The sequence below is a fragment of the Pediculus humanus genome, genomic scaffold (genome assembly GCF_000006295.1).
Source record: "Pediculus humanus corporis 1103172108306 genomic scaffold, whole genome shotgun sequence".
Lineage (NCBI taxonomy): Eukaryota > Metazoa > Arthropoda > Insecta > Psocodea > Pediculidae > Pediculus > Pediculus humanus.
This window is the reverse complement of record NW_002987875.1, coordinates 326,696-347,194: the sequence shown is the minus strand read 5'-3', so window position 1 is coordinate 347,194 and position 20,499 is coordinate 326,696. Positions and strand designations below refer to the sequence as shown.

General features: G+C 30.5%; 1 protein-coding gene across 1 annotated transcript in view; it reads right to left on the bottom strand.

The window, feature by feature from the left end:
• The window catches only part of Phum_PHUM576170 (Polypyrimidine tract-binding protein, putative), a gene marked incomplete at both ends in the record, with an annotated part of 37,211 nt that extends 21,361 nt beyond the window's left edge, over nucleotides 1-15,850 (bottom strand). The window contains 5 exons of the mRNA XM_002432148.1: nucleotides 1,270-1,328; nucleotides 3,290-3,464; nucleotides 5,781-5,908; nucleotides 9,864-10,020; nucleotides 15,803-15,850. Coding sequence (XP_002432193.1) covers nucleotides 1,270-1,328; nucleotides 3,290-3,464; nucleotides 5,781-5,908; nucleotides 9,864-10,020; nucleotides 15,803-15,850 — 567 coding nt within the window. The remainder of the gene's footprint in view (nucleotides 1-1,269; nucleotides 1,329-3,289; nucleotides 3,465-5,780; nucleotides 5,909-9,863; nucleotides 10,021-15,802) is intronic.
• Between the last annotated feature and the right edge of the window lie 4,649 nt (nucleotides 15,851-20,499).

Here is a 20,499-nt window from a genome sequence, read left to right as displayed (position 1 = left end):
ACAAAAAAAAAAAAAATTATAATTCATTTCATCGTCACTCACGTAAATGAAAAACGGAAACAGAAATGAACTCAAACGAAAAAAAAAAAAAAATCGATCGGAGAGGGGGAAGGAAAATCAAAACATGAAAAATAATAATAATAATAAGAATTATAATGAAATAAAAGAGGGAGGCGCGGACGAAAACGGTGAAGGAAACAAAACGAAAAGAAAAAAGATGTAAAAAAACATAAAACGACATTACGATCGAAAAACGCGGAGGGAGAGGAAAAAAAAGTAGGAGGAGGGAACAATAAGGAAAGGAAACGGAAATGAAGAAACCGAACCTGTTGAATCTTACACGCGCACTCACGCACACATTTACGCCCCCCAAAAATAAAACAATTCATTTAATCGAATCGTCGTGAATTCAATTTTCCTTTGTTAATAAATAATAATAATAATAATATTTAATAATAATAATGATAATAATAATGAACGTGTAAAGAAAAATAAATAAATCGATCGATTGTTAAACCTTCGACATTTTTTTTTTTACTACAAAATTTATTATAACGGATGAAAAAGCTGAAAGAGACAGAGAGAGAGAAAGAAAGAAGAAAAGAGAGACAGAGAGAGAAAATGAAAGCATTCTAATGATACATTTAATAATTAATAATGTAAAAATATTTCCTTAAACGAAAAAAAAAAGAAAAAAAAAACGAAAGGAAAATTGTCGAAACTTTTCGTCTTTTTCTTTTTTTTTAAAATTTTCCACCGCCGCCTTGGACGTCCACGTTCCATCTTTTTTTTTTTTTTTTTGTTTAATTACCAAATTTTTACATGGCCCTCTACACATTTGACTCACTCTTCCCTTTAATTCGTAATTTAATGAAATCTAATAGTCGGTTCTCGTCGTTATTATTATTATTGTAATTAACATTACTTAATTATTAAATATTTCCCTCTTTCATTCAGTCATTCATTCATTCATTCATTCATTCATTATTTTTCATAATAAATTAAATAAATTAAAACTTTTTCTTTTTTTCTTTTTAAATAAAATTTTTCAAGTATGTTTTTTCTCTCTTTCTTTTTCTTTCTCGTCAGAAAAAACTTTTTACTTTTTCTCGTCATCATTATTATTATTATTATTTAAAAAAAAAAAATTTCAACATGGCGTTTTCATTCAAACTATTTAAGAATCTTATAAAAACCGTTAATTTCTTTTTTTTCGTCTCTCGTTCAAAAGGAAAAAAAAAAAAAAAAAGAAAAAAAATGTCAACTCACCAGTTTGGCAGCTTGAGCCGTTATAACGTCGGGATATTGAATTAATGCCTGAAAAGAACCTGAAACGAAACAAAAAAAATTTCCACGTGATTTCAGATGAATTGTTCCCCCCTTCTCCCCCCAAAAATCAATTTATTATTATTATTATTATTACTTACTATTTTTTGTGAAGGTAACTATTTTCATAACACGGCCAACCTCTGAAAATATCTGCGAATAAAAAAAAAGAAAAAATTAACGATGATAATAATAATACTAATACTAATACTAATGATGATGATGATGATGATAATGATGATGATGTTAAATTTTTTCAATCACTGATTGACTGAACACGATTGACTCATTACGTTACACTTTCGACGTAAAAAAAAAATAATAAAAAAAAAACTTAATAAATCATGGAAAAACGTCACCGCATTAAAAAAAAAAATTATCGAAATTTATCAAAGGTTTCCTCCCCTCGTCCCTCATCCCCCACACGTTATCGAAAGCAATCAAAGGAAAATAAAAGGAAAAAAGTCGAAACGTTAAATTTAATTTTTTATATTTATAAATATAAATAATAATTATCGAAAGGGAAAAATCGATTAATAAAATAAAAATTTAATAATAATAATAATATCGATAATAATAATAATAACGATGGTGGAGGATGATAATGATAATAAAAACGTTTTTTTTTAGTTATACCGACAAACTCCTCCCTCCCTCTCCCTCTGTTTTTCGTCTGCTTCGCAGCCCTTTTTTTTTTATTTAAAAAAACCCTTTCCACAACCCTTTTTCCTCTCCCTCCGCTTCCCTTTTTCCCTCTTTCTCCCCTTTCTCCCTACCACTTCCCTCTCTTGTTATTCTTTTCACCTTTCCACATTACATCAACCAAAATAATTAAATTATTTCTGATGGGATTTTTTTTTTTTTTGAAAATATATATATATTGAAAACTTAAGTTATTGACATTATCGGCATTCGATAATGAGAATTTAACAATACAAAAGAATACAAAAAAAAATGGAAAAGGAAAAAGGAAAAAAAAGGAAACGACAGAGACAGAGAGAAAGAGAAGAGAGAGAGAGAGGAAGGGAGGGAGGGAGTCAGAGAGGAAAAGAATGGAAATAAGAGTTGGAAAAAGGAACAAAAAAAAAAAAAAACCTTTTAAGTTTAACAGTTAGGAATAACAATAATAACAATAATAATAATAATAATAATAATAATAATAATAATAATTTGAAAATAAATAAATAAAATAAATGGAAAAGGTAAAAAGAAAAAAAAAATTATAAATCGTTATATAAAAATGGAATAAAAAAAAAGGAAAAAAAGGAAAAAGAAAAATTTTCCACCCAACGTTTTTCTCACCCTTTCTAAAAAGGAAAAAAAAAAAAAGTTTTCCAATATGGAAACAATTTAGTTGACGTTTTTCCTTTTTTTTTTCTCACCCTTTTACTCCCCCTTCGATTTTCTTTTTTTTTCCCCTTTTTTCCCCTTTCTTTCTCTCCCCCTACTTTTTTCCTTTTTTTTATTATCGATTACGATTTAATATAAATAAACGTATAAACATAAAATTTTAACCTTTGACTAAAAAGTTTTTATTTAAATTACCCGGAATAAAAAAAAAAAAAAAAACTTTAAATCCTGTTGGAAATATTTTTCAAAGGAAAACTTTAACAACCCCCCAACTCTCCCGCTCCCCTTCGGTAAAAATACAATACAAAAAACAATGGAAAAACGCGAAAATTTAGACAAACAAAAAAAAAAAAAAAAGTTTTGAGGATTTTTTATGCGCACGTGGCACTAAAAAAAGAGAAAATGATTCTGGAACCACGACGGAAGTAATCGTATCGTCGTGTGTGAGGCAGAGGTATGTGGAACCCTTTTCCACTCCCCGGAAAAACCAAATAAAAAAACCAACGACGAGGAGGAGGAAGAGTCGGATGCACCTTACAAATTCCGTTCACGTTTTACTTTTTTTAACATCCGGTACGCACGTACGCACGTTCCCCCCCCTTTTTTTACGTACGAAAACTTTGTCGTGTCAATAAAATTTTCCGTCTCACCTTGTAAAGAACGTCCAACGTCACGGGATACACCATGTGCTCGATAATAACGCGAAGAACCGTGTTCGGTCCTCCCTGAGTGTCGATACTTCCGGATAATGCTTGAGCTGCTTGAAGAGCGGCCTGAGCGGAAGCGTTCTGGAAAAAAAACCAATCAATCAATCAATCAATCATTCATTCATTCTTGGGAATGTCGCACAAACGACGGGAAACATTTAAATGAGACCATGCAAATTCCAATTTCAATTTTTTTTGCCGACTGGAAAATTTTTCGTTAAATTTTGGCTGATTCCAGAATTTTTAAAGACGCAAACCTCCCCCCATCCCTCCCCTCTCGGATTATTTTTTTTACATAATCCTTAATTATTTAAATTCCATTCCGTGGCTCCCGGAAAAATAAGAAAAATAAGAAAAAAAGAAAATTATTAAATAGTCCGCGTTTATTTATTTTTTAATTACAATTTTTCGTGTCAGCAGAAAATTTTTTATTTTTTAAATTGAATCACGTAATGCGAGTTCTCTTGCTCTTTTTTTTTACGATTTTGATTAATTTTCCTGTGAGTGGGGGGGAGGGGAGTGTGGAAATTTTCTTTATAAAACAAACATCTTTGAAACGTCATCAAAACCAATAATAATAATAATAATAATAATAATAATAATAGAAGGACAAGAAAAATATTATAGAAGGACAAGAAAAATATTATAGAAGGACAAGAAAAATATTATAGAAGGACAAGAAAAATATTAACTAGAAGGACAAGAAAAATATTAACTAGAAGGACAAGAAAAATATTAATAGAAGGACAAGAAAAATATTAACCATGAATGGTGCGTTACATCCAAAAGCTGATGTGGATAGATTGTACGTCAGCAGGAAAGATGGAGGAAGAGGATTACGACAAATAGAAGCGGCATACCAGAATGCCATAATTGGAATGGGAAAATACATAGAATCCCATCGAGAGGACCCCATCTTAGCCCAAGTTATACATGCAGAAGAAAAAACTACAAAAAAAGGAGTTCTGAAAAGGGCAAAACAAATCGTCCAAGAAAATAAAGAAAATGAGATAATGGAAGAGGGGCAACTTGCAACTTATAATAGCAAAGCCCAATCTCAGAAGAAATTAATAGGCAAATGGGAACAGAAAAAATTACATGGGCAATACCTAAAAAGAATAAATGCCGAAGATATTAATAAGAAGAGCACGCACAATTGGCTACGACGTGGAAAACTTAAAATAGAAACAGAAGCGTTTATTACAGCGGCTCAAGATCAGGCATTGCGGACCCATAACTATGAAAAAGTAATTCTCAAAGTCCGCCAAGATGACAAGTGCCGAATTTGCCAATCACAATCGGAAACCATCGATCATTTAATTTCCGGTTGTCCGATACTGGCAAAACATGAATACTTAGAAAGGCACAATAAAATATGTCAATATCTCCATTGGAATATATGCCGAGAATATGGAATGGATGGATTACCCAAGGAGTGGTACAACCACATTCCAAGCCCGGTCACGACAGTAGGCCCATGCACAGTTCTGTATGATCAACAAATCCACACTGATAGAACTGTGCCAGCTAACAAACCGGATATCATACTCAGGCATAATGGGGAAAAATGGTGTAAGTTAATTGAGGTATCCGTGCCGGCAGAAAAAAACACCACAGCCAAAGAAGCAGACAAAAGGCTGAAATACAGAAATTTGGAAATTGAAATAACCAGGATGTGGGGAACAAAAACTGAAACGATTCCGGTCATCGTGGGAGCATTGGGAGCCATGCCACATTCAATAAAAGGAAATTTAAAGAAGATTATGAAGAACCTAAAAGAAGAAACCATCCAGGAAATCGCACTATGTGGGACGGCCCACATTCTTCGGAAAATATTATAAATAGCACCACCGATATTCGAGTATTTGTCCCTAAGGAATCGGGTAGAGACCTGGGATAAATGCTTAACAACCCCGACAAATAAGAGCCTTGTCGTGTTTAAGAGTGACCATAATAATAATAATAATAATAATAATAATAATAATGATAATAAATAAAAGTCGGAAAGGGTTTTTTTTTTTTTTTTTTTTTTTTTTTTTTTAAATAAATCGTTTTTCTTTTGTATTATTATTTTCCCTTTCCTCGTGTTTTTCTTTAGGGTTATCAACAAGTTGGTAACCCTGTCCGACCGAGTCCCCGGATTTACATTATTTACAACGTTTTAATTTTATTATTATTATTATTATTTCTTTTTACTTTCATCCCTTTTTTTCTCTCTCTTTCTTTTTTATTTTTTTTTGTTTGTTTGTAAACTTTTCATTTCCTTTTTAACGGTCAATTTATTTATTTGTTGTTATTAAATTGTTTTGACTGTCTTTTCTTTTCCCCCCCCCCAAAGAAAGAGAGAGAGAGAGGGGGGGGGATAAAGAGAGAAATGATGATGATGATGATACTGACCGCGTTGCTGTGCGTTTGATCTGTTTTGAGTTCTTTGTGATTGGAAAACTGGACGAAAACTGCTCTTCCTCTGAGTTGGGCAGCACAAGACGTGAAATAAGACACCATTTCCGATGCTGATAATTCGTCTGCCATTTCCAAAAATGCCTGGAAAAATTAAAAAAAAAAAGAAACAAATAAATAAATAAATATTTTATAACGGAAACGAAAACAAACTTTATTTTTTCTCATTCTTCTTATTCTCTCTCCCTCAATCAATTTCAAAAAAAATAAAACAAAATAAAAATTTTTTTTTTTTTTTGTCGAAAAACCGAAACAGAAACGTCGACAAAATGGCGTTTTCGAACCTTTTAAAAAAAAGCGGGAAATTTTTTTTTTTTTATTAAATTAATGATTACAAAACAAAAAAAAAAAAAAAAAACGATTGCAAATTCGGCAAAAAGAAAAACACGTGGCTATAGAATCGTTATCGTATCATTATCGCGATAGTGATAATTATTATATTTCGACCTCTCGAAAACCTCGACGAGTTTTTTTTTCAACCGGAAATAAACCTCCAGAATTTTTTTTTTCCTTTTCCCCCAAATTTTCCCATCAACCACCTTAACTACCTTTAAAACCTTTTATTATTTCTCATAATAATAATAATAATTTCAATCTTATAAAATAAAAAAACCATTTTCTCTCTCTCTCTTTCTCTTTCAAGATTTAACTTTTCTCTTCTTTTTTAATTTTCCTCTTTCTCTCTCTCTCTCTTTCTGTTTTACTTTTTTTTTTTCTTTCTCTACGTTTAAAACTCTTTTTCATCATTTTTTATTTATAAGCGAAGCAAATTGTTTGCCGAGAGCTTATTTAACGTCGCTCCAAGCCCAATTAAAACTTTAGCGGAGAAATTCAAGAGAAAAAAAAAGGAAAAAAGGAAAAGGAAAAAAGGAAAAGGAAAAAAATTAAAATCTGGAGTCTTAACCCAAATCGAAAGTAAAAAAAAAAAAGATAAAAGAAAAATTCAAAAAGAACCCTCTTCTACTTCATCCCCTTCTTCCCCCCTTTTTTTTTGAGTAACAAAGAATGAGAAAAATCAAGGTAAGTAACACGTAATTTTCGGAGCCATTTTCCTTTTCCTCTTCCCCTCTCACATTTCCCGGAATTATTTTTCTTAATAGTTTCAAAATGTCTAACGAGAGTACCACCAAGATAAGAAAATAATCAAAAAAAAAAAAAAAAAAACCGGAAAAGGATAAGAAAAGAACGTAAAAGGATGGAGGGGGAAGGGGGAAGGAGGAAAAAGAAAACAAACCTTATCCCGCTCACATTTGACCTTTTTTCCCCTTCCCGCTTAAATCATTTCCGTTTTTCTTTTTTTTTTTTTTTTTTACCTTTTTTCCTTACCTTTATTTAAAGAAAAAACCCGAACGAAGAGAGAGGGGGAGAGGGAAGGGGAAAAAGAGAGGAGGAGAGAAAAAACATTAATATATTCCACGGATAAAATTCTGGATGGAACTTTCTTGGGTCCTTCGGGATAAGAAAAACTCCTCTAACGGGTTTTGAATTTATTGACAGTCGAAAAAGTATTTTTTCTTCTTCTTACCCTTTTTTTTTTTTTTAGTTTGTGAAAAAAAAGCAGAAGAAAAATAAGGAAAATGTAAAAACTAAATGTACGTGGAAAAAGGAAAAAGTAACGTGGGATGAAGCAGAAAAAGGAAAAAAACAAGATTTAGAAAAAAATAATAATGATAAGGAAAAAAAAAAAAGAAAAAGAAAAAATGAATTATCAATTTTCTTCAGGTTTTTTTTTTCCATCGTGGCAGCACACGTACGCGTCGTCGTGTCACTTGTTTAAAACGTTCCACGACAACGACGACGACGATGATGATAATTTAAAAATAAAAAAATAAACGGTCATTTTTATCATTAACCGTTGTTTTTTTTTTCTCTCTCTTTCTCTCTTTACCAAAGACCTTTCATCTAATTTTTTCCTCTACCGTCTCCTGCCACGTTTTCCCGCCGCTCCTTTTCTCTCTCTCTGTACGTTTCTCTTTTGTCACGGCACCACCGAACCATAATTAAATTTGGTGTTTTCTGACACCTGTGACATTAAAGACCTGGCCACGTCATTTGTCAACATTTATTATTCCTCTTTGCCTATTTTTTTTTTTTTTTTGTTCGTTCGTATTTACTTTCACCCGAATTAGCCATTTTTTTTTTTCCAGGGAAAAAAGAGAGAGAAAGAGACAGGAAGTAGTAGGGGGGAGAGAGAGAGTGAAAAAAAAATCGATAACTCAAATTTCTAGTACTTTTACAACCTCCTCTTTTTTTTTAAATCTCTTCCTCTCTTCTTCCCTTTTCGACATCCGACCTTCCCCCCACAACCCAACCCAACTCCTGAGTCTCCCACCTCCTTCCCATTTCCTCGCACGTGAACTTCATTTTTTTTTTTTCTCCATGAGAGCGCAGCACGATCAATCAAACAAACATTTTTTCATATAAATTTTTTTTGGTTTTTCTATTTTATTTTTTGTTTTGAAAAAATATTTATAACCGATTATTATTATTATTATTATTATTATTATTATTATGGTCACTCTTAAACACGACAAGGCTCTTATTTGTCGGGATTTTTAAGCATTTATTCCAGGTTTCTCTTCCCGACGATTCCTTAGGGATAAATGCTCGGGTGCTATTTATATAGTATCCCGAAGAATGTGGGCCGTCCCACATTCTAGTGCGATTTCCTGAATGGTTTCTTCTTCTTTTAGGTTCTTCAAAATCTTCTTTAAATTTCCTTTTATTGAATGTGGTGGCATGGCTTCCAGTGCTGCTCCCACGATGACCAGAATCGTTTCTGTTTTTGTTCCACACATCCTGGATATTTTAATTTTATTATTATTATTATAATTATAATTCATCGCGAGATTCCATGCTTGCACTTGTAGAAGTTTTATTTCCAAAATTCTACCCGATTCCTTACGAATAAATGTTTCGATATTAATTTTTTCCTAGATTTTTCCAGAATATTCTCCAGTCTTATCCAGACTTTTCCAGTTTTCTCCAGATTTTCTCCAGACTTTTCCAGTTTTCTCCAGGATATTTTTAGACTTCTCTAGGCATATCCAGACTATTCTAGTTCTCCAGTTTTCTCCAGACTTCTCCAGTATTCTCCAAAATTTTTTTCCAAACTTCTCCAGTCTTATCCAGAGAAACCTCCCTAATCTTCTACACAGCCTTTCTAAACTTTTTCAGCTTTTTTCTAAACTTTTCCAATTTTATTTTCAATCTTTTCCAGATTTTCTCAAGACTTTTCTTGTCATTATTATTATTATTATTATTATTATTATTATTATTATTATTATTATTATTATTATCATAATCACTTTTTTTTAAATTTCAATTTTTAGTATCGTTTTTTCTCATTCTATAATAAAAACTTATTTCTTTTTTTTGACGAATGTTTTCGCCCGAAAATTACAAAAAAAAAAAAAAAAAAACAAGTTAAAATCAAAACAAAACAAAAAAAAAAAAATAAACAAAAATAAATAAATAAATAAAAAGAAGAAGAAGAATAGAAAAGAAAAAAAAAAGAAATTAAATTAGAAAACATTTTCGTAGAAAAAAAAAAAAGAAAGAAAATTGCTTGAAATAAAAAAAAAAAAAAAAGAAAAAGAAAAAGAAAAAGAGAAAAAAATAAAACGAATAGATTGAATCACGTCAAGTGGCAGCAGAACAAGATCAATTCGGTTTTTATTACCAATGAGAATTTGTGAATTTGGTTCTCGAATAAAAATCGCAAAAACATAAAAGAGAGAGAGAGAGAGAGAGAGAGAAAAAGTAATTTTTTTTCCCCCTTTCGTTTTTCACTTTATTTTACAAATTGATTAAAAAAAAAAAAAAAAAAAGAATCGTAAATACTAACTTATGTTATGGATATTATTATTATTATTATTATTATTATTGTTACTTAAAAATCGATAATCTTTTATCTTTTTTTAATCTTCCTATCCAACAGTTTCAACGCGACAAACAACATTGTTTCGTTGATTTAAAAAAAAAAAAGAAAACTTACGGAAATAAATTAATTATAATAACATCTCACCTGATTTTTTCCTTTGAGAACTAAGACGTTGGTGACACGTCCAAACGGAATACCCAAATGTATGATTTCCGGTTCAGAAACATCACTCGGAATGTTTCTTATGTGTATTACTTTCGAAGGTTTCACGTTTTGATTTTTATCAAGTTTAACCTGAAAAAAAAAAAAATCAATTAAAAACGCCTTAAAAATCGCGTACACTCATTTTGTCATACGTTAAAGAACGACGGGTTGCAAATGATTAAACAAAAACAAACAAGTAGAAAACTTTTTTTTTATTATTACCGCCCTCAGCCTTCCCCACGCTCCCCCAGCTCCCCGAATTTAATTTTTTTCATTGCCCTCGTTATTAATACGTCATTAATTATAAATATTAATAATGAAAAAAAAAAACAAAAAACAAAAAATTTTAATTTTTAATTCGTTTAACGTCAATTAAAAAAAAAAAAAAAAAAGGCAAAAACCAAAACAAAACAACAACAATAACAAAAAACCGCAAAGCATAAACGTTCTAATGAAAACATTAATTATTAAAAAGGGAAGCGCGCACACGCACGGACGGACGCACGAACGCACGCATGCACGCACGCACGCACATACACTCGCACACAACACGTCGGTCAGGCATTTTAAATTATTCATCAATTTTGAAAATTACCAAAATAAACACAACAAACAAAAACAAAAAACAACAAAAAAAAGAAAGAAAAGCCTTAAATTATTAACGTTCTTTCTATTCTTTTTACTATCACCACCACCTTCACCGCCACCATCAACGCCGACGCCGACGCCGCCGCCATCTTTCTATCATTTCTATTAATTTTCTGTTAAAATAATGTTTCTACTTTCTCGTTTTTCTTTTTTTCTTTCTTTCTTTTCATTACCTTTTGTTTTTTTTTTTTTTTTTTTTTTTAAAATAAAAGCAAGGGAAACAAAAAAAAAGAAAGAAAAACTTTCGCATTACATCTTATTTTTTTTTTAAATACTCAAATCATAATAATAATAATGAAAATCGCCTCGAAAAAAAACATAAACAGGAAGAAAAAAAAAAAAAAAGAATAAATATGGTTTTGTTTTACGGCACGAAACAAACAAACAAACAAAAAAAAAAAAGAACAAGGAGGGAAAAAAAAAATTCCCCACGAAAAGCTTTCAGCATCTTATTTAAATCTTTTTATTTTTTAAAAAAAAGTGGCATTAAAATGAAGACGTAAGAAAAAAAAAAAAACAAAAAAAAATTTTTTTTAATGCATAATGAAAGAGAGAGAGAGAGAGAGAGAGAGAGAAAAAAAAAATAAATGTTCATAGAGAAAAAAAAATTTTTTTTTTTCATTCGTAAAACACACACAAACACAAAAAATACATTTCTAAACTTCTCCGTATATTTTTCGTTTGTTTGCTTGTTTGTTTGTTGTTTGTATTCTTTTTTTTAGGGAGGTGGGGTGGAAAGGAAAAAGAATCGACTTTTATTATTATTATTATTATTATTATTTTAACTTTTCACGTAAAAACGACAATAAAAAAAAAGAGAAAAAGAAAAATTTGTACAAAAGTTTGACATTTAATTTAATGACGTCACTAATCAAAATAACAATGGCGATTGTTTCGCGCCAAAATAATGGAAAAAAAAAAAAAAAAAAACAAACAAAACAAAATTTCGATTTGAGTCATGACGTCATTATATTAAATTATTCATCCTTTTTTTTTTTTTTGAAGGATTACCGATGAAGGATAAGGTTGCTAATACGTTCGGTACGAGGAGGAGGAGGGCGGGGGAGGCGGGGAGGGAGGAGGGAAAGGGCAGAAATAGAAAAAATCGAAAAAAAAAAAAAAAAAAATTTTTTTTACACCAGAAATTGACAATATTGTTTCGCAGAGACGTTGCACTAATAATAATACTAATAATTCTTTTTTTTAATCATTGTTAATATGCGACGTGGCAGCAGAAGCCAACCACTGCGAACGCACCCGATTCGAATCGACCGATCCGATCCGATCCGATCCCGGCCCTGGGTTTTCTCTAATATAAAATTAAACTGTAAAAATGAAAAAAATGAAAAAAAATTTTTTTTAAATGTTTAATTAAATCGAAAGGCAAACATAAATCAAAACATTTTTTTTACAATTTCACGTCGTTTTTTTTATTTTTATTTAAAAAAAAAAAAAAACAAAATTTGAAAAAATTTACGTTTCGAAAAAAAAAAAAAAAATTATTTTATTTTATTACTTTTTACTTTAAAAAAAAAAAAACAGGAAATGACGTCACATCGAGAAAACATTATTAAACGAAATGTAATTAACGTTAAATCCAAAAGCGCGCGCGGCTCCCCTCCCCCGCGCAAACACGCACGCGAACAACATTTTTAGAAAATTCGAGAAAATTCAAACATTTCTCTCTCTCTTTCTCTCTTTCTTTCTTTCTCTCTTCTTTTTTTCTGTAAATCAATGATTAAAAAGCAAAAAAAAAAAATTTATTTACCAAACGACGTCAAATTTAAAGTCGAACAAGAAGAAAAAAACAACAACAAAAACAACATTTTTACATTTGCTTCTGATAGAGAAAAAAAAAAAAAATTCTTTTCATTCCGAACGACGACAACGCACACGCACACACACACGCACAACAGCAACAGCAACAACAACATCATCACGGGGGAAAGAAAGAGAAAAAAAAAAAAAAACAGAAAAAAAACTAAAAAAAAAAAGAATTAGGTGACAGACGACGTTTTCTTGTTCTCATCTTTCAAAACTTAGAATTTCGGAAATGTCACTTTTACCACTTTATTTCCGGTTTTCCCGTTTTATACGTTTCGCCTGTTTCTGACACGACAAAATTTGACACACATTTAAAACTGCACACTAATAATAATAAAAAATTCTTTTTTTTTCTCTCTTTTTGCGAAAATTCCTTTAAACCCTATTGAAAAAAAAAAGAAACCTCACGATTATCATTATTAATACTTTCATCTCATCATCATCTCTCTCTCTCTCTCTCTCTCTCTCTTTACCTTTCCAGTAATTTTTCCCCCCGTCAAAAAATAAAAAGGAAAAAGAGAGAGAGAGAGAGAGAGAGAGAGAAAAAAAAATTATAATTTAAAACGAAGAACGAGCGAATAAGGAAGGAAACAGGAGAAGGGGAAGTTATACAGTAAAGGTACGAAGAAAGAGGAAGAAAGTTAAAAAAAAAGAGAGAGAGAGAAAGAGTGAAAATATTTGAAAAATATGGGTAAAAGAGAGAGAGAGAGAGAGAGAGAGAGAGAGAGAGAGAGAAAGAGTAAAAAAATCTCAAAATGTTTAGTTTTTATTTAATTTAAAAATTTAATTAAACCACCTTTCGTTAATTCTTTTCTTTTTTTTTTTTTTTCTTTTTTTTTTTCGCTTCAAAAGTTTCAGTCGATTAATACCAGAGAGAGAAAGAGAGAGAAAGAAAAATGAAGAATGATTGAGTGTGAGAACGAGAGGGAAAGATAAAGAGAGAAAGAGAGAGAGAGAGGGAAAAAAAATGAGTTTCGAAAAGTTTAAATTGGTCAACCTTTTAACTTTTTACTGCTGCTGCTTCTGTTACTGCCGTCGTAAAAAGCTATCGCCACTGTCACAGCAGCAGAGACATCATCCTCGATCATGGAAAAAATTACGAGAAAAAAAAAAAGTAAAATAATAATAATAATAATAATAATAATAATCGGATCATATAATTTTTAAAATGGGGGCGGCGGCGGTAATGAACACGCTAAGAGGATTTTCTTTTTATAATTTAAGAAGTTTAAAAAAAAAAATAATAAATTAAATTTCTTTTTCTTCTTTAATTTTCTTTTCTTTCCTTCTCTCTTTCTCTATCTCTCTCTTTCTATTTTTTTTTATTCTCCAGGAGTCGACGTGATTTTCCAGTCCAGTAAAAACAAAAAAAAATTTTACTTTTTAATATTAAAAACATTTAAAAAATTCGTAACCGCCCGCTTTTTTCCGCTTCTTCCCACCCCTTTCCCCCAGGAAAAAAAATTCTACCGCGGTCGAAGTTTGTTCAGAAAAAGGAAAAGTAAATACAATGATTACGAACAACAACAAACGACAGCAAACAACAACGACAAACGACAACAAGTGTGAAAGGAACGTAGGGGTCGTGTCATTAAAAACGTGAAATTTCTCACACTCTCGAATTACGACATCAAAAGGCGACAGAAAAAACAACGACAACAACAACAACAAACAACATCAAAACACTAATAATAATAATAATAATAATAATAATAATAATAATAATAATAATAATATTTCACTTGTCAATATTTGTTAAAATTTTTCTTTTTTTCTTTTTTCTTTTTTTATTTTTGCTCGCATTTGTTAATAACAGTAACATAAATAAATAAATTAATTATTAATAATTAATTAAAGCTCCTCTCCTTAATTAATTACACGTCAATCAATTTCATAATGGAATAAGTAATTCTTCTTTTTTTTATTAAATTAAAAATGGCGGATTCGACAACCGATCGTCGGTTTTCATTGTCCGTAAAAACATATAAACAAGAAAAAATTAAATGAGACATCAACGTCGTCGTCATCACCACCACCGTCATCACACCCGCCACCACCACTACTGCCACGTTTCATTTTTAAATAATAAATACCAAAAAAAAAAAAAATCCTAAAGAAAAAACAAACAAGCCAACACGCGGAAACGATTTTCGATTTCAATATTATCATGAATCGCGTTTATTTTTATCATTTTCGAATCATCGGACCGGGGACGCAACACGATTCATCTATTTCCACGATAAAAAAAAAAAAAAAACCATCACACGCGAACGATATTTTCAAAGTTTGAAAATCGTTTTGCGATGACGCCACACGCACAAACACACGTCAATTGTTTCGCATAAATGAAAAAACAAAAAACTATCGCGAATCGAATTAAGGTGCCGCCACTCCCACCGCCACCGCCACCACCGCCGATAAATTCGTCATTTGAATAAATTCATTTTGGAATTCGTCCATCCAAACGTGAAAACTACTATCAACGTTTCCAGAAAATGATTTCACCGACACACTTATTATTATCATCATTATTATTTTTTTTTTCCAAAACGGAATGCAATCCGTTCGAATTTTTTGGACGTGACAATAAAATATTTACTTAGAATTTATTAAAAAAAAAAAAAATTTTTTTAAATTAATATTTATGAAGTTGAACGTCGGCCATGTTTTTTTTTTTCAAAAAAAAAAAAAAAAATCATTTAAATATTTCGTTTTGTTTTATTTTAAGTAAAAATTTTCATTATTATTATTATTATTATTTGTGTGTGTCGCGCGCGTTCGATGATGCATTTGTAAAAATAAAACATATTTAAATTTTTGTTATTGACACGTTCATCGTTCGAGTTTTTTTAAATAAAATTTCTCGTTGAAAAAAAATGAAAAAAAAAAGATCCCCATCGATTTTTTTCCCGCCCCCCTCCCCCGAGGAGAAGAGTGAAAGAGAAAGGGGGGCAAAACGAGGGGGGGGAAATTTCGGTTATTCAAAAATAAAATATATGTATGAATTTTTTTCGATTCGACATTATCAATAATAATAAAATAAATATAATTTTTTTTTTTTTAAATTAAAATTTAAAAAAAAAAATCGTTTTGCGCTAAATCGTATCACGCACATTTAATTTAATTAATTTTTTTTGCTAGCGTGTCGTGTAAACAATTTTTTTTTTTAAAAAAGTTTGCTTTTGCGCTTTTGCTATCGCGAAAAATTAAGAGGTGATAAAGATAATCCGTTTGTTTCCCCTTTCAATCCCTCCCTTCCCTGCCATCATTTCCCCTCTGCAAAAAAATTGTTCGATAGAGACACACAGACAAACTACTCTAAATTAAAAGAGATATTAAATAGAAAACTAAAAGAGTTAGAGTGAGAGAGAGAGAGAGATAGAGAATATTTTGAACTTACCTTCTTTGCATCGTTATTATTTTCACTATGATTCGGTTGCGGGGACATCACTGACCCATTGCTTACAGCTCCGGATTGTGACAATAATTCTTCGGAACCCCGCTGGAAAAAAAACAGAAAAAAACAAAAATTATTATTATAGAAAACAACAATCGTCAACAAACAAACACTACCACCAACAAACGAGAGGGAAGAAGATAAAAAAAAAAATTTTTTTTCCTGCCTTTTTCTGCCACATTTCTATTCATCATTTCTCTCGTAAAAACAATTACCATCATCATTATTATTATTATTTTTATTTTTAAATCCAGGATACGAGATATTTTTGTAGAAAAAATGACGGAACTCAATTGTTACACTATTATCATCATCGTCATCATCATGGTAATCGATTCGGTTCGCTCCAGCTGTTTTCCTTTTCTCTCATTCTCTCTCTCTCTCTTTCATTCCTTGTTCTTCAATCGTTTTAAGTAATAAAATACGATTTGACTTTTCTTTTTTTTTTTAAATAATAATTTTTAAACGGGACGAGAAAACGAAGAGAGAGAGAGAGAAAGGGGGGAAAGGAGAAAAAAACGAACAGGAACGTACGGACGGCCATATTTGACGGTGTTTAATACAAAAACGAATGTCGTCACAGCCTTTTCTTCATTTCATTTTTCGCATTTAATCTTCCACCAAATCGAGTCGAATGGCAACCACCTTTAATTAATCCATAAAATACTTAAGTGCACTTACCGGAGAAATTGCTCAAACGTGGCCGCCGCCGCCGCCACGGCCGCCCCCACCACCACCAACCAACTGCCGCCGCGCCATTTTTCTTTTTAAAAACTTAATTCAATTTTTTTTTTTTTTTTTTTTTTTTGTTTTATCCTTGAAACTTTTTTTATAATGTTATTAAATTGTTTTTTTTTTTTTTTTAAATTATTTTTCGTTGTTCTAAAATTTAGTAGGCACGCGGAGGTTGAGAGAAGGAAGGAGGAGGAGAAAAGAAAAGAAAAAAAGTAAATTACTATTGCGACAGGTTTAAACTCGTTTAAAGTCAAAAAAAAGAAAAAAAGCCGGAAAAAAGAAAATTAAAATAAAGAGGCCATCAAACGTAAAAAACGACGTCCGAACTAATTTTTTTTCCTTCTCTATTACATAAAAAAAAAAAAGAAGGAAGAAGAGTGAGAGAGAGAGAGAGAGAAAAGATCTAGGTAGCACGTTCCCAAGTCGTTAAAGACCACACCACATATTTACCTTTGGGTAAAGCACGAAAGAAAAAAAAAAGATTAATGATATTTATTAGGAACTAAATGGAAAATTTGATGAGGAACCCAAAATAAAAGAGGTAAAAAAAAAAAAAACGACTTTTATCTTTTTCGCAAAAGTTTTTTTTTTTTTTACTCGAGATAATTCGACAGGAAACGGACGGAAAATAAATCCCAAAGTAAATTATAAGAGAACGAAAGAGATGAAAAACTCCCATGGGGGGGACGGAAAAAAAAAAAAGCAAACAAACAAACAAAAAAAAAAAAAAAATAGAAAGAATGAAAGAGAAAAAAAAAAAAAAAGGAAAACAAATGAACGGTGAAAAATATATGTGAAGAAACACGCAAACCGGAAGTTTGAATCGAAAAAAAAAAACCTCGAAAGAAAAACAGGAAGAAAATGAAAAGACAAAAAAAAAAAAAAACAACCGTGATCGATTAAACAACGATTAATAGTAAAGAAAGAGATAGAAAGAGAGAGAGAGAGAAGCAGAGGGAAAGAGAGGAGTAAAGAAAAGAGAGACAGAGAGGCAGAGAAGAGAGAGAGAGAGAATGAAAATGAATGAATATTTTTACACGCTGAAAATGTTTTTTCGACCGCCATTAAATTATTATTATTATCTAAAAAAAAGGAAAAAAGGAAAAAAAGAAAAAAGAAAATTTTTGCGTTTTGACAAAGTTTTCTCAAACTATTAAACAAAAAGAAAACAAAATTTAATTAAAGCAAATAAAATAGAAAAGTGTTTGTTTGTGTTTGTGTGCGTGTGTGCGTGCATGCGACGACGACCCTTAACAGGGAGCAACAACAGCATCAGCAGCAGCAACAACATCAACAACAACAACAACGACAACAACACGCGGACGGGCCCGGCGCAGCAAAAAAAAACTTTCAAAAGAAAGCAATGAATGAATAAATTAATTAACGCGCAAAACTAAAAACTTTCTTTTCTTCTTAGGGAAAACCTTCGCGCGTGAAGAGTGTTTACTTTTTTTTTCCTTTCGCAAAGGTAAAAGAAAACCGGCAAAGGAATTAACGTGGGTGGAGAGAGCGGAGTGGGATGAAGTAGGAGGGAACAGGAGGAGGAGAAAAGAGAAAAACAAATTTAAATCGATAAATCAAAAAAAAAAATTTTTTTTTTTTTGTTTCTTTTTATTCATATAGGAAAGATTCTCAAATATTTCATTTCATTTTTTTTCCCCTCCCCCACTTTTGGTAGGCGAATAAAATTTTGACGTGGAAGAAAAAAAAAAACAACAACAACAAAACCGTAGAATAAAACGAATAAGAAAAAAAAAAAAAAGAAAAACCTTTCAATGAAGAGGAAAAAAAATTTCCCGGTCCGTTTTTTCTAAAAAAAAAAAAAAAAAATCCTGTCGATTATGTTAACTCACCCGTGATATTCTTTTAGGTGAAATACAAAAAGAGAGAGAGAGAGAGAGAGAAAAAAGAAATTTTTTTATTATATTTTTTTTTTTTTTGAATGCGGCGTGATGATGAAAAAGGAAAAAAGGAAAAATAAAGAAAAATAGAAAAACGTTACAACACGTAAAAGCTAGAAAGCTGTTGGCTTTTTTCTCTCTTTCCGATAAGGTAATTCATCCAGAAGTCCAAAAAAAAACCTGGAAAAATAAAATGGGAGGGGAGAGGATGGGGGAAGGGAGGAAGAGGAAGGAAAGATAAAAACTATCGAATCCAACACATACATACATAAAATGGCAAAATATTGAAAGAGAAAAAAAAAAAAAAATTTTCTTTTTGAAAACGAGTCGAAAAATGCATTATAATTCACATATACACAAAAAAAAAAAAAAAACATTGAAAACCGGACCTCGAGGGAATCGTAAAAACATCCAATTCTCCTTCCACGTCCAATCCTTTCTCCCTACCTCCCAACCTACCTATGCCAGTTTAAACTAACTCAAATCCTTTGTGAGAAAGAATCCTTTTTTTTTTTCCTATTTTTTCCTTTGAAATAACTCATTCGTGCCATTTGAAAAATATGGAAGTAAAACTTTTTTTTATTCTCATTCGGACTCGTACAAACATCATCCACCGCCTGCTTTTACGATAATAAAAACACGCGCGAAAATAAAATAAATAAAATTTCAAATTAAGATAATTGAAAACTAAAAAAACGCTAATGACACGTTAAACGATAAAAAAAATAAAAATTGTCAAAATTTACGCGTGCGAGTAACTCTAACCAACTTCCTCTCACTAATTTTTTTAACGAAATCATAGGGTAAATAAACGCGTCATAGAGTAATGTCGCTCCCGAATTTTCGTCACGTTAAATCGAAATATCAAGATGGCGGGTTAAAAGGTGCTCAACGTTTTTCTCTCTCTCTTTTATTTTCCAAAGAAAAAAAAAAAAAAAAACAAATTAATTTTTAAAATATTTTCATCACATTTTCATTTTTTTCCCCTTCAATTTCTTCCCATGGCGATTTCTTTCATTTCTTTCACTCTCTCTCACTCTCTCTTCCTCTTTTTCTTTCTCTTCTCTTTTTGTTTCATTTAATTTTGTTCTCTCGAAGAGAGAAGAGAGAAGAAAAAGAAAGAAAAAAAAAAAATTTTTTTTTTGGTTCATTAAAATTAAAAACATAAATTCTACCTTTAATTTAACTAATAATAATAATAATGATAATAATAATAATACCTCCACAAAATTATTAGAAAAATAAATAATAATAATAATAGTAGACCTTAAAAATTAATCTGGAAACTTTACTCTCCTCCACCATCACCACCCACTATCCCCTTCTTCTTCTTTTCTCTCTCTCCACTTCCCTTCCGAAAATATGATTTCCCCAACCGACATTTTTTTTCTCTCTCTCGTTTTTCCAGAAAAACAAAAAAAAAAAACGTTTTAAAGCATCAAAAAGAAAAAGAAACAAAAGAGAGAGAGAGAGAGAGAGAAAAGAAAAGAAAAGAAAAAAAGAGAAAAAAAATGGAAAACTTTTTTTTTTTCATGCCTCCTTTATTTTTCTTTTTTTTTTTATTTTCTTCACATTTTTTTTCCCCCCCATTTTCCTTTTCCATTCCTTTTTTTTTTTAACTTTCTATTCAAACTTTTTAAAATGGCGGCTTTTATTCTTATTTCAAAAAAAAAAAGCAGAAACAATGTTTTTTTTTTTTTTTGTGATTTTAATAAATTTCACGGTTATAATAATAATAATAATAAAAAAAACAATAATTATTTTTCATAAAACATTCATTAAAATAATTATTATCATCATCATCATCATTATTATTAATTTAAAAAAAAAAAAAAAAAAATAATAATAATAATAATACTTATGAAGGATGCATTTGTTTATTAATTCACGACTAATTAATGAAAACAAATCTTTTTTTTTTTTCCTTTTTTCCTATTTTTTCTTTTTTCTTTTTTTTTAATATTAATTTATTTTTGTTGTGATTTAACATTTATTATCTTCTGC